The sequence below is a fragment of the Caretta caretta genome, chromosome 8 (assembly GCF_965140235.1).
Source record: "Caretta caretta isolate rCarCar2 chromosome 8, rCarCar1.hap1, whole genome shotgun sequence".
NCBI lineage: Eukaryota > Metazoa > Chordata > Testudines > Cheloniidae > Caretta > Caretta caretta.
Genome location: NC_134213.1, coordinates 29,128,954 through 29,144,489, shown reverse-complemented (window position 1 = coordinate 29,144,489; position 15,536 = coordinate 29,128,954). Strand labels below are relative to the sequence as shown.

The 15,536-nt window shown below is 41.0% G+C and overlaps 1 protein-coding gene across 6 annotated transcripts in view; it reads right to left on the bottom strand.

Moving 5' to 3' along the window:
• The window catches only part of TENM2 (teneurin transmembrane protein 2), a 2,093,216-nt gene that overhangs the window by 141,135 nt on the left and 1,936,545 nt on the right, over positions 1–15,536 (bottom strand). For all 6 annotated transcript variants that reach the window (XM_048860042.2, XM_048860041.2, XM_048860043.2 and 3 more), the window contains 2 exons: positions 10,856–11,051; positions 4,085–4,186 (listed from right to left, as the gene is read on the bottom strand). In XM_048860042.2, the coding sequence (XP_048715999.2) occupies positions 4,085–4,186; positions 10,856–11,051 (298 nt within the window). The remainder of the gene's footprint in view (positions 1–4,084; positions 4,187–10,855; positions 11,052–15,536) is intronic.

Below are 15,536 nucleotides of genomic sequence, written 5' to 3'. Positions count from 1 at the left end.
ACTGATGGAACATGCTACACATTGCTGGTTTAAAAAAAAAGCACTTTAGATCAAGAAATTAATCCAAACAAATTGGTTATTATATTGCATAATTAATGAAATGTATCTGCTAAATGCCAGCTTAATGGCCACCATCAGGAGCTATCACTAGTTGACTATTAACTTTTCTTCACAAATCAAGAATGCCAGTCATCAGCTCTCAAACAGTTCAGAGCAAATTTTGCACCCTTTCATTTATGTAGATGTTTATACCATGCTCATCATTACGGTATCTGAACCCTGTGTGATGTTGCATTTGGTATAAGTCTGGACAGAATTTTACCTTTTGAGTTAGCTAAACAATTTCATAATGCAAGCTCTAAGTTCACCTTAGAAGGTACTATTCAAAGAGGTATGAGTACCAGCACATTTGCAAAACAGTATGATGATGGCTTTGGATAAACTTTTTTTTTCCCTGAGGGGAGAGAATTTGCATGCCCTTCAAAACATTATAAGAGTAAAACAAATTATAGTAAGTTTGATACACTCCGAAGATGCTAGATCAGTTGTTTTTTTCAGAAACAAATACTGTACTGCAAATCTCAAAAAGCAGCGCAGTAGGAATCATACCTGCTTATTGACTTAGCAAGGGACATTGGCCAATTGAAAGCACCTAAATCAGTGTTAGAACAGGAACAGGAAAAAGCATTAGAGTCTGTCAAGGTGAGGAAGAAGATGCATTTAATACCTCCCAAGCGGCATCATGGAAAGTATGACAAAAAACAACTGAACACACAAAATAAATGTAACACAGTGTCAAACTAACATAATCATGTCTCTACAAAGTGCATATTCCCCGAATTCCTCCTTGACACTATTTTGTCTCTCTGTCATTGGGCACTTTTATGGCTAATACTTAAGGACATATTACCACTTATGAAGTTACCAGCAATACAGTTCAGTTTATGGCCACTTCTGCACAGGTTTAAAGCAAACACATATTTTGAAGACAGACACACACGCACTGAATTATCCTGTGAGTTAAAAACTTTTACATTTCTGTGATGCTTCAATCACTTGAGATTAAAATGTAAAATGAGAAATGTTCATGTGGTAAATGAAGGCCTTAGTCAGGTTAAACTCCCATTGATTTTAAAGGGAATTTTGCCTGAGCGAGGATTGAGTATAAATGTCAGGATTGGATCAGTAATGGTATTAGCTTTCTCCACTATGGGTGAAATCCAATCCACTCACATGAAGCCTGAGTACTGGGGAGGCAGAAACCACCTTTCACTCAAATCCAGGGCTAGGCTAATATTCCAGCCTATGGCTTGTGCGAGTAGCTGCAGTTCTTGAGTGGCAGTCACATGTAGTACTGGGGAAACTGGATACACACCATGTAGGATCTGTGGTCCCTCCCCAAGCCCATCCCACTGTGGCCTTCCACCACAAACTATGGGATGGCGTGATGACCCTTCCCATGGCACATACAGGGTGTACAGGCACTCCCTCCGCTTGCAAACCCCTTAAGTGGGGTTAGATGTTGCGAAGGGCTCTGCATTGACCCTCTGTAACAGAGGTGAATTTCACCCTATACGAAGCTGTTACACTGCTGTATTATTGCATGAATCAAGCTCTAACAGCTGTTCAAGGAACCCCCTAATTCATACTTCAGCTACATTGGCCAATACTCTAGAGATTTCTATGGACAACTGGAGAAAGTGAATTGTATGGTGTTTGGGAATTCAGAAATTAAAATCAGTTTGAAAATATATTATCTACAAACTGAACTAATAGCTAAAGGCTACCTTCATTAAAACTGATATACTTCAGTATATCATGTTATTATTTTAAGCTTAGCTATACATAGAATCCTAATTTGAAATTCTGCCCTCTCAAATGGCTCTCACATACAGTAGAAAGAAAAATCCACACAAAATGAATGGAGATATTAAAAGGCATATTCAGTGGGTGAGATATTCATCATGCACACATGTGCACAGCCCTACAGTTGTTGGTCTGTTCCAGACCAGTAACTGTATGTGAATCTATCTGCACATGTACATGTGAAGTTTGCATGCATACACATTTTGCTCTTTTACAGGCACCTAAAAACATAGTCCATGGTGTTTAACTACAAACATTAATAAATGGGAAAGAAATTAAGAGCTTCCCAGAATTCATGGAGCTTACTACTATACTTGTGCTTTTGAAAGGGGAAAGACACAACACACGGAAGACACGAGCAAGAAAGATTGGGAGAGGCCTTATGTGTTGATTGAATGGTGCTAGTAGACTTATTGAGATATAACTGTTTGACAAATGTCCTAGAATATGACGGTTAGTCTGATGGAGCCTGAACAGTGTTTTCTGCCATAAATCTGAAGTACAGTATTAAAACAGATTTTGTAATACCTCTACACCAAAAGTGGCTTAGTACATATAGAATTATTGCTGCATAATGCAGAAGGCACATAAAATGTTTAGTGGCCAAGATTGTGGTGTCTAAAGAGTGGCAGTCAAGCATGAAGTTACTACACACACTTTTTCACAAAACAACAACAAATAAATGTGCATCAGTGTCAATATGCATTTACAGCACACACAGTAATACCATATGCTTTGAATATATACAGCGGTCTCCTTTGTAAAACTTGCCAGTTATCTTAATGTCTCAGATAATAATGTCACCTTGGTATTCCCTACAGTATACATAAGTGACAAGGCTAGTACGGAAGTATACTTATTAATTTATTTAAGGCAAAATGGGGATATTTTTAAGGGTCACCACTGAATCTGAAATAGTATCCAAAATGCATATTTCCCCCTTTGAACATTAATGAACCCTCACTCCAAAGAAAACAATCCCAAACATACAGTACTGAAAGTTTTCAGAGTAGCAGCCGTGTTAGTCTGTATTTGCAAAAAGAAAAGGAGTACTTGTGGCACCTTAGAGACTAACAAATTTATTTGAGTATACGCTTCCTTGAGCTACAGCTCACTTCATTGGATGCTCAAATAAATTTGTTAGTCTCTAAGGTGCCACAAGTACTCCTTTTCTTTTTGCGAGTACTGAAAGTGTGACATAATCCCACACGAACCAGGAAATTGAGAGTGAAGCCTGTTTTAAAATTACACCACCATGCCCACGAATTAAAGGGATCTCCGCAGAGCAGTTGATTATATACAATATTGCTCTATTGCAGTAGCTAGGCTAAGCCAAGAGTATCTTCCTTGACTCTCAGTTTTCTGGCTTTTGTGTGTCTGTGAGACCCTGAACATGATTTGAACTTTATTTTTTGTAGTTTAATATGTTTATCAGAAACACTACCCCTCAAAAATACCTAACCCAACTTGGCTAGAAGCATTTATTACACAACACCCCAATATCATCCACACATGGATGTGCTTTACACTTGTGGTTAGCTTTGGAAATTGTGACACTGGATCTCATAGTGTTAATTCACTGAAATAAGCGTCAAGGGTAGGGTTATTTTTATACTTCCCTTTTATATTTTTATACTTCCCTGAATATAAATCTCTCATTCTCATTCTCTGAAAGTCCTGTAAGTATTACAGTTTAAAAAGATTACAAGATTAAAAAAAACCCTTTATGAATTAGAAACATGCTTAGCCTAGAAAGAATATACAAAATGTACAAATAAAGAAGATCATCAGTTGTCTATTACAGGTAAATTAATGATTATCAGAAAGCACTCATGGTAATTCAGCTGATTTTACTGGAAATGAAGCTATTTCCTTTTATTAAATTCTTCTTTCCTACATATCTTGGCACAGAAACTAACTACGCTTATCCAAGCTCATCAGCAATGCAGCATTATTTTCACTTGACCAACTGCTTTAACTCCATCAGATCGAAGATAAAAGGGTGTGTGTGTGTTTGTGTGTGCGTATGTGTGTGTGTGTGTATATATATATATATATATATACACACACACACACACACACACACCTTTATAGATATATAAAATCTACTTCTTGGATCTCAATAGAATCCATGTAACTAACCTGTTCTGGAGATCCACTCCTATGTCAAAGCCTAACACAAATTGTAGAATAATAATTAACATAGGGTAAATAGTACCTTTAGCACAATCAGCACCATGGAATCCTGGAAAACAGTGACAGACTCCAGATACACACTCGCCATTCCCATGACAATTACGTGGACAATCCTGCACTGAATCTGAAAGACAGACATCAGAGACACATTAGTTGTTCCTGTTCTTGGCTGCAGAAAGAAAGCTAGTGTTGTATGTATATCCAGTGCAAGTTTTGCATTCAACTTGATAATGACAGGTCACTTTTTAAAAAATGCTAAATATTTACTGTGACACCAAGGCACCCCCATATGCGCCACTGTCATATAATTATGATATGTTGTGTGAATGCCTAGTGAGATGTCATTCTAAAAGTCTTGATCTGCTAAATCTTTTTGGTTTCTATGTGCTATCATTGTACGTGAAGTTATAATGTTTTCATCTGATTTAGGTAAGCATCAACCTCATTTCACAGATAGGGAAATTGAGATACTGGGAGATCTAGTAACCTGCTCAAGGTGACACCTATATTGACTCTTTGGGCGTCAGAATTCACATGACTCTGTGAATGTACATTTCCTTTGTAGGCTAATGTCACACTTCAGGATTCTGAATAGAAAACAAATCTGAAGCACAGTAAAGAATTCAGATACATTGAACAGACCAAAAAGTGAAAGAAAACTCAACCAATAACCATCAGCTAGGCCATTGGATAGTATTCTTGGTAGTGGTGAAAACAAAAGCCAAAATGTGTGACTCTTAAAAAAAAAATGCCATTTTGTTGTCTTCTGAAGAGGACACCTGACTATGGAAAGATTTGTTTCTTTTGCTACACAGTGCATGAAAGTACTTTCCCTGTGTCCATATATTTAGTGTGGTCTGTGGCTGACATCTTGCCTGTCATTCTCTCTCATGTTTCATATCAAAGAGGTTTTCAGTTCTCTGAGTGCCTCTTGTTAGTGAAAGTTCTGATAATAGATATATGTGGAAGAACCTCTGAACTGGATAAAATACTGTACTTTTCTCTGCATTTCAGTCCCATTAATATCATTGCTCTATCAAGATATCTACATGACTATTAGACCTATTACCTTTGACTCTCTTCTAAGATGTAGTCCAGACCTGGCAACATTAAGACAAGCACTTTATCACATCTCAAGGAGTAGTGTTTGCAAGATGGGTCAGGGGAGTATACCAAACCAGTAAGGGACCTGTACAAGAAAGTTCACATGCCATTTGGAGTTGCAGAAAACTCTCTCGATATATGCGTGGACTATCTGTCTGTTTGTGGGTGCGTGCATACATGTGCAAACACACAGACACTTATAAAATCATTTGTGGATTATGAAGGGAAAATCATTATTCATATCTCACATTGCAGCTTACCAGAAATAACTGCTCCTAAGACTAAAGATTCAAGGCTGGACTATCCTTTCACACCAGTGTTAATCAGGACTCACTTGAGTAAATTTGGTGGATTATACCAGTGTTTTCAGTGTATTATACCAGGATGATACCTGAGAGGAGGATCAGGCCCACAGTGCATCTGTCTTTTTAGCATTGATCCTTCAAGCAATGAAAATGTCTTCCCTATTTTTCACCATTTTATAATGTTTCCCTTGAGGTTGTGGATTGTGATCCCCCTTCCTTAATCAGCAGAGAGGAAATGAGCAACTCGTAGGCTATGAAAATCTTTCACTAAATAGGGGAAACTCACTTGTGGTTTCAGTTGTTGCTGTGACAGTGACACTCAGCAAGGTTCCCCTAGCACTTCAACAAACTTCAACACATCTTTTGATAAAGACTTGGGACTTTGGCCTGGTTTTGGTTTTCAGTTGCCTGACTAAGATGGAATCCCCTCTGCCCTTGAGTGTACCTCTTCATAAAGCATCAAGCTTTCATCATAATTTTATTCTCAGGGCAAAGGGTAGTGGCCCTCTGCCTTCCATCCTCATGTCTTTAGGGGACGGTTCACTCTCAGATATTTGGGGTGGGGGTGGTGAGAGGATAGTTGGCCAACATACTTTCAACTCCTCTTTCTTTTGGGGTGTTAGTGATCAGTAGGCAGAAAGAGGGAGTTATGAGTATTATTTTTTATAAATATCATATATTTATAAAAATAATAGTTTACCTGATTGATATAACCTTGCTGGACTTTGAGGAGTTAAATCAAAGGAGGCTATTATGGGTGACACAAACAGAAATGAAACAATGACAAAGATAAGGCTCTTTAAGGAAACAATGGGGGAAGCTATTAATAGGGGAATGTCCATGCCTGGCTCCAATCAGTTTTCTTTGTGTAGGCCTAGTCCTATGAGTAAAGAGGTTATGAACATCTGGAAGATGCTAGGCTAGGCAGGAAGGTGGATAAGTGGGCTTTCAGCAATGGCCATGAGGGGAGTCTCTGACAGACACACACTGAGGACATAGAAATTGCAGCAAGCAGGCTCTTTCCCCCTCCCCAGAGATGGAAGTAATCAGGCTGAATGGAATTTACCAAAATTTGCAAGGAAAGGTTAGGGTTTAGATTAAGGGCGATATGCGTACAGGCCAGAGGTGGGCAAACTATGGCCTGCGGGCCACATCCTGTCTGGCCCCTGAGCTCCCGGCCCGGGAAGCTAGCCCCCGGCCCCTCCCCTGCCGTTCCTCTTCCCCCACAGCGTCAGCTCACTGCATCGCCAGCACTCTGACCTGCTGCTCTTGCCGGGCAGCACGGCGGTGTGGCTGGCTCCGGCATGGTAAGGGGTTGGGGAGCGGGGGCAGGCGGTTGGATAAGGGGCAGAAGGTCCTGGGGGGCAGTCGGGGACAGGGAGCAGTGGGAGGTTGGATGGGGCGGAGATTCTGGGCGGGGTGGTCAGGGAACATAAAAACGTAAGAATGGCCATACTGGATCAGACCAAAGGTCCATCCAGCCCAGTATCCTGTCTACCGACAGTGGCCAATGCCAGGTACCCCAGAGGGAGTGAACCTAACAGGTAATAATCAAGTGATCTCTCTCCTGCCATCCATCTCCACCCTCTGAAAACAGAGGTTAGGGACACCATTCCTTACTCATCCAGGCAAATAGCCATTAATGGATTTAACCTCCATGAATTTATCCATTTCTCTTTTAAACCCTGTTATAGTCCTAGCCTTCACAACCTCCTCAAGCAAGGAGTTCCACAGGTTGACTTTGCACTGAATGAAGAAGAACTTCCTTTTATTTGTTTTAAACCTGCTACCCATTAATTTCATTTGGTAGCCCTAGTTCTTATATTATGGGAACAAGTAAATAACTTTTCCTTATTGACTTTCTCCACACCACTCATGATTTTATGTATCTCTGTCATATCCCCCCTTCGTCTCCTCTTTTCCAAGCTGAAAAGTCCTAGCCTCTTTAATCTCTCCTCATATGGGACCCGTTCCAACCCCCTAATCATTTTAGTTGCCCTTTCCTGGCCATTTTCTAATGCCAGTATATCTTTTTTGAGATGAGGGGACCACATCTGTACGCAGTATTCAAGATGTGGGCGTACCATGGATTTATAGAAGGGCAATAAGATATTCTCTGTCTTATTCTCTGTCCCTTTTTTAATGATTCCTAACATCCCATTTGCTTTTTTCACTGCCGCTGCAAACTGCGTGGACGTCTTCACAGAACTATCCACGATGATTCCAAGATCTTTCTCCTGATTAGTTGTAGCTAAATTAGCCCTCATCATATTGTATGTATAGTTGGGGTTATTTTTTCCAATGTGCATTACTTTACATTTATCCACATTAAATTTCATTTGTTGCCCAATCACTTAGTTTTGTGAGATCTTTTTGAAGTTCTTCACAGTATGCTTTGGTCTTAACTATCTTGAGCAGTTTAGTATCATCTGCAAACTTTGCCACCTCACTGTTTACCCCTTTCTCCAGGTCATTTATGAGTAAGCTGAACATGACTGACCCTTGGGGAACACCACTAGTTACCCCTCTCCATTCTGAAAATTTACCATTTTATTCCTACCCTTTGTTCCCTGTCCTTTAACCAGTTTTCAATCCATGAAAGGATCTTCCCTCTTATCCCATGACAACTTAATTTACGTAAGAGCCTTTGGTGAGGAACCTTGACAAAGGCTTTCTGGAAATCTAAGTACACTATGGCCACTGGATCCCCCTTGTCCACATGTTTGTTGACCCCCTCAAAGAACTCTAATAGATTAGTAAGACACGATCTCCCTTTACAGAAACCATGTTGACTTTTGCGCAACAATTTATGTTCTTCTATGTGTCTGACAATTTTATTCTTTACTATTGTTTCAACTAATTTGCCCGGTACTGACATTAGACTTACCAGTCTGTAACTGCCAGGATCACCTCTAGAGGCCTTCTTAAACATTGGTGTTACATTAGCTATCTTCCAGTCATAGGGTACAGTAGCTGATTTAAAGGACAGATTACAAACCATAGTTAATAGTTCCGCAATTTCACATTTGAGTTCTTTCAGAACTCTTGGGTGAATGCTATCTGGTCCCAGTGACTTGTTACTGTTAAGTTTCTCAATTAATTCCAAAACCTCCTCTAGTGACACTTCAATCTGTGACAATTCCTCAGATTTGTCACCTACAAAAGATGGCTCAGGTTTGGGAATCTCCCTAACATCCTCAGCTGTGAAGACTGAAGCAAAGAATTCATTTAGTTTCTCTGTGATGACTTTATCGTCTTTAAGTGCTCCTTTTGTATCTCGATCGTCCAGGGGCCCCAATGGTTGTTTAGCAGGCTTCCTGCTTCTGAAGTACTTAAAAACCATTTTGTTATTACCTTCTGAGTTTTTGGCTAGCTGTTCTTCAAACTCCTTTTTGGCTTTTCTTATTACATTTTTACATTTAATTTGGCAGTGTTTATGCTCCTTTCTATTTACCTCACTAGGATCTGACTTCCACTTTTTAAAAGATGCTTTTTTATCTCTCACTGCTTCTTTTACATAGTTGTTATGCCACAGTGGCTCTTTTTCAGTTCTTTTACTGTGTTTTTTAATTTGGGGTACACATTTAAGTTGAGCCTCTATTATGGTTTGTCTTTGAAAAAAGTGTCCATGCAGCTTGCAGTGACTTCATTCTAGTCACTGTACCTTTTAATATCTGTTTAACTAACCTCCTCATTTTTGCATAGTTCCCTTTTCTGAAATTAAATGCCACAGTGCTGGGCTGTTGAGGTGTTCTTCCCACCACAGGAATGTGAAATGTTATTATATTATGGTCACTATTTCCAAGCGGTCCTGTTATAGTTACCTCTTGGACCAGATCCTGCGCTCCACTCAGGACTAGACTGCGAGTTGCCTCTCCCGTTGTGGGTTCCTGTACCAGCTGCTCCAAGAAGCAGTCATTTAAAGTATTGAGAAATTTTGTCTCTGCATTTTGTCCTGAGGTGACATGTACCCAGTCAATGTGGGGATAACTGAAATCCCTCACTATTATTGAGTTTTTTATTTTGATAGCCTCTCTAATCTCCCTTAGCATTTCATCATCACTATCACTGTCCTGGTCAGGTGGTCGATAATACATCTCTCCTGTTATATTCTCATTAGAGCATGGAATTACTATCCATAGGGAACGGGGGGGGGGGGGGGGGGCTGGATAGGCATGGGAGTCCTGGGGGGCCTCTTAGGGGTGTGGGTGTGGATAAGGGTCAGGGCAGTCAGGGGACAGGGAGCAGGGGGGGTTGGATGGGTCGACGGTTTGGGGTGGGGGGCAGTCAGGGAGCGGGAGGCAGTTGGATAGGCGGGTGGGAGTCCCAGGGGGCCTGTGGACAGGGGTCAGGACAGTCAGGGGACTTGGAGAAGGCCGGGTTGGATAGGGGATGGGGTCCCGGAGGGGCAGGGGTCCCAGGAGGGGGCGGTCAGGGTACAAGGAGCAGGAGGGATTAGATGGGTCGGGGATTCTGGGGGGGGGGGGGGGGGGATTGGGAGGGGGTGGGGACCAGGCAGTTTGGGGAGGCACAGCCTTCCCTACCTGGCCCTCCACATAGTTTTGCAACCCCAATGTGGCCCTCGGGCCAAAAAGTTTGCCCAAATCTTGTATAGGCCTTTACTGGCTTTACCCTTTGCTCTGTGTGTTATATAACTTTGGGTGCAACGTTTTTTAGTAGCTGTTTTTCAATTACTTTAATCATTTCACTTGTCACAGCCCTGACAGGAAAAGGGCTTTTTGATGCCAAACCTAGTTGGGTCTGTCAGGTTAGCGTGGTTGGTAAACAGAGGGTGAAGCCCACCAATCCCGTCAAAAGGTGGTATGGTTGCACCCAGAGAGGGGGGAAGGTAGTAAAACCATCACCTGTGGGGGTGTCTTCAAGGGGGACTAACAGGCATTTAAAGCACAGCTTATCTTGTAACCGTGACACCACCTAAATCCCATGTAAAGTTTTGGAGAGTGTTTCAATGATGAAGTCTCAGCTATGAACTGCTGACAGTTGGGTGTGACAACACTTAAAATCTCCAAACTGCCAATTAGAATGCAGCTTTGCAGGAACAGCCATACACCACTATTATTAATATCTGTAGTTATAAGATATTATGGCCATTGTAAAGCCTCTAGGTTCATTCATTTTCTTGTTCAAAGACAGCTAAATATTAACAGGATCACAGATTTCGGCCTTCAATATAAGCAACACAAAAGCATCCACAACTCACCCCTAGAAAGACTTCCCTCTTTTCCTACCTACACTCAACATACATCAAATATTACTGGATTAAAGCAAAATATGCGCAAAAAGAGAGAGCTGATAGAAGGCTTCCACACTTTATAAAGATAAGCAAAGAGAGGGAAAAATCCTCAGCATGCAGGCATACATACCTAAGATAACTGTATTGAAAGAGACCACTTCTTTGTCCTTGCCATCATTGTAAAATGCCAGGTGCCACAAACCCACATCCAAGTATTGAACAAACACAGCTTCATTCTGAACCAGGGTCTGGATACTTCGACGTTCCCGGGGGGACTCCACCACACTCCATTTCTCTTTCCCATCCAAACGCTCCATGAAATCATACTGTGTGGTAAAACAGAAACAGAGAGACCTGAATTTAGAGTGATGCTACAGATAAAAATCTGGCAGAATATCTTGCCCTTTCTTCCTCCAAATGCCCTTTCCTTCAACCCTTATTTGGAGAGTGTGGCAATTTGAAGCTAGCCTTTCCTTATTCATTATGGGCCTGGTAGCAATTCTCTTATCCTTTCTGATAATGTGATACAGACAGAATTAAGTGTCTGCACTCTGCAAAAATGTTTTCAAGTGTTTGAGTAAAAGTCCTCCACAGTCTGAGCTTTTGAAGAAAGTTGCTAATTATTTACATTGTCTATTCTCATCTAAAAAAAAATACTAAATGGATTTTAGACCAATGACAACATGTACAGCAGACATGCAAACTTTAATAAGATCATATGCTAAAGGGTGTAAGAATATTATTCAAAGAGGTCAGGAACCAACTCTCCCCTATGTACTGCACTGTTCAGCTGGCCAAGCACATTATGGCGATTTTTACTGGCTGAAGCAATAGGTATTGGCCACTGTTGGAGGCAAGATTCAGGATGTGCTGGATTAATGTTGGGATCCTTCATAGCAAGTCTTAGGTTCTTATATAAATTCTCAAATCAGGAAATCTCATTTTGAAAGAAACTCACCCATTCCACAGCAATCACCTACAGCAGTCTCCTGCTGGCACAGTACGCAGAAATCTCAGACATGCCACCTGAAGTACTAATGAATGAAAGTCTCCTCATTGTGAATATGGAATAAACTCATTGTTTGTGCCTAATATAAGGTACCCCACTTTTACCCCACTTTGTACCCCACTTTGTACTCCATTGCTTGGTATATTTAAAACAAGATTGGAAGAAATATTAGTTAAATCTCCAACATGGAATACTGCCTAGGAAGGCAGGTGGACTAGATGACCTCATAAACTTTTTCTACCTTTAACTTCTGTGATTCTAGAACTCCCAGGCTGACGCAACGCTCAACCCACTAGTCCCCACAGCCTCTATATGAGGAAGTCCTTAAGAAATACACCAAAACCAATATATCTAATGTTTTTATAGCTATATAACAAGTCCCCTATGAAAACAGGTCTTGTTTTAGACACATTTATCTATCTAGCACTAGATCGAGATAGATAGATGTGTCTAAAGCAAGACGTATGTGTTCAATAAAATACAGTAATAGTACGTGCTTGCTTGCCAGGAGTCTTATTGCATTTCCCTCTGTTAAAACGAACACATACCGCCCAGGCTGGTGATAGCTCAAAGAAAAGAAACACTCTGCTTTTGTTTAAAAACAACTATCATCCTGAACTCTAAACATGCCACTTCACCTACAGAGGACTTTGTGAACTGCAGGCTGAATTCCATTAATTAATACCGAGTTACTGAAAATAAATTAAAATATAATAATTAAATAAACATTAATAATAAGAAATATCAATAATAAAATATTATTATTAATAATAATATATTCCTTTCTGTAAGAGAGAGAGATATTTAAGTCTTCAGGACTATGGGACTATTAGTAGTGTCATGATATGTACCTGCCTGTTTTCAGGTGCATTCAAGTTAGGGGTAGTAGTGTCTGACAACTTCTGTGTCTAAAGGTATCCCCAACACCAAAATATCTGAGCACTTCACAGTATTTATGGTATTTATCCTCAGAACTCCCCTGTTAGGTATGACAGTGCTATTATCTCCATTGCATAGATAGGAACATGAGACACAAATAGATTAAGTGACTTGCCTAAGAAATTCAGTGATATTGCAGGGACTTGAACCCCAGTCTCCTAGAGTTATAGCCCACTGGGCCATCTTTCCTCTCTGAAATGCATTTTGGGTGGTGGATGGGAAGATGTAATAGCAAGAAGTGACTAAACTAAATATCTGACTGCTCTCCACCCAAACCTATTTTACATGGCACATGGCTAGGAAAAACAATTCAGCTAAATCAGTGGGTTTAGGGATAAGCCAATAAATAGCAGGGATTTAGACAATTCGGACATGTCAGTAACTTTCAGAGCATAAATGGTGTCAAACCTGTTTGTAAATCAGACCACTAAATCAGCGACCTTTGGAAATGTTACCAAAACCTACCTGCCAGCAGTCAGAGATTAAAGATGGACTCACTACCCTCTTGGAAAATGTTATTAGTGGGGCAACAACATCGGAACATTTTTTATTGCTCTTTGGAAGGTTTGCTCACAGACGGTCGACATGGAAGAAAGTAGCAATAAAAGCTGACATTTCTCATTGGCAACATGCTGTTCTGCTCTGCTTGTGCTGGCAGGCTCCTCTGCCTCCCCAATGTCTGATGCTGATTCTACCTCAGATGGCAGGGCAGGCTCAGCGGTTGGTGGGATCGAAGAGGAACAGCATGGAAGAGCTAAAAGGGCTTGAAGCAGCTTTGGCTGCAGGGTCCCCAGTCTCCTCCTGGGATCATGGGTGTGACCTAGTGATGGCAGATCCCTTTGGAAGCCTGTCCATATCATTAAAATTTTATCCATAACCAACATTCTATAGATGAGCATTATTCCTCCTTAAAACTTCTCATTAAGATGAATTCAGTGATCAGGAAAGGTCCACGGTCGTGAGCCATGATATTAAAATTCCAGTACAGGTACAGCATGGGCAACACTCATGGAAGCTCATTCACGACAAGTCTCAATCCCAATCAGAAATGGCCAGCACTTAGGGCTTGCCTACATTTACCGGGGGATCTACGAGTAGCAATTGGTGCATCGGCGGTCGATTTAGCGGATCAAGTGAAGACTTGCTAAATTGACTGCAGATTGCTCTCCTGTTGACTCCTGTCCTCCACCGGATTGAGAAGAGTAGCGGGAGTCGACAGGAGAGCAACATCGCTTAGTGTGGACCCTGCGGTAAGTAGATCTAAGCTACATTGATTTGAGTTACACTATTTACATAACTCAAATTGCGTAGATTAAATCGAATTTCCCCTGTAGTATAGACAAGGCCTAAGAGTGGGAGGGAGGCAGAATGCCTGCTGGAGGGGCCCTAGGTGGAGCACACCTCCAGCATAAACCCCAAGAAGCACACTATGTATGCTGGGCATGCCCCTTTCTCCTTCCTGATCCTGGAGACATAAAAGAGAGGGAATGGTCCCTGCATATTCTCCTATGTGTGTGCCACTGAAAAAACTTGGCTTGGATGGGGTTTGTTCTGGCTGAGCGGGACTTTCCACATGGCTCCCTATGCAGAAGCCATAATCAGACCTACCACTTATCTGTGTAAACAGCTGCCAAGTGTTGTGTGGACATTAACATACACATTCCAGAGCAATGTGTCTAGTCTCGATTGGCCAAGGAAACAGGCCATCAAGACCATCCCCAGGCTTGGCTCTGCTTCACCACATGCCCAACTAGCTCATTATTTTGCATCATGTTGCTCTACTGATCCTCTGATTTACTAACTGTTTTTACACAATTTTCTGCTGAAAATGTTACACATGCCCTAAAGCAACCCATAGATGGATAAGAGTGTGAGACATGTGCCACATGCACCTGTGCTCATCAGGAAGAAATTGTGAAGGTTTCTACTCACACAATGAACACAGAGTGCTAGGGATGATACCAGCTCACATGTATTAAGAAATGCCACACATCACTACTTACAACTCAAATGGAACCTTTATAGAGATCTGAAAGTTTGGCTGACTTCTAGTTTTATACTCCTCTATGGTTCATGGCTTAGGACTGATTTGCAATCAGAAATGACAAGACTGTCCAGAAACAAAAAGCACCAGAAACAGCAGGAGAGCACCTGTCCTTGTAGAACTCCTGGCTTGAATTTGCAGACATGAGGGGAGTGCTTTATACAGATCAGGCCTCCTGTAAAAAGGAGGCCACAATACAATGGGTTAATTTTCCAAATTTACCCTTTCCTTGGGTTTGCTCTTGTTTTTTTACCCTATGTAAGAAAGTCCTGAAGCAAATCTGTACTTACAGACCTCAATGTTAACCCGAGTTCTACCTGAGCAATTTGTCCCTACAATGTTTCCTTTCAAGGCATCTTATCCCTCTCTCTTATATTTCTGAGAATAGCTAATGAGACCCACCTGCTCTGGCAGCCAGTGTGAGTCAGCAAAATAGCTTTGCAACTCCACACATAGTATCCTAAAGCCTGATACCTGGTTGCACTTCCAAATTACAGATGAGTCCAAACCAAACTCCAAGAGTGTTTGAAATCAGGATATAAATCCAGATTTTTCAAATAGACCCTATTTTAATAATGGGATGAATCAAAACATGGAGTTAAAAATTCACAAACATCACAAGTGTTCAAAATCCAGATATAGATTTAGATGTTGTGGCGAGAGCTCATCCTCATGCCAAAACTTCATAAGATCTACTCAGCACAAACTAGATCTGAACAACATGTGTTGGGGGGAAAAACTTGTTTGCAAAGTGTTTTAAAATTAGTACTTCATAAACATCCAAATTGTTGATTATGCATTAAAATACCCACCCACCAG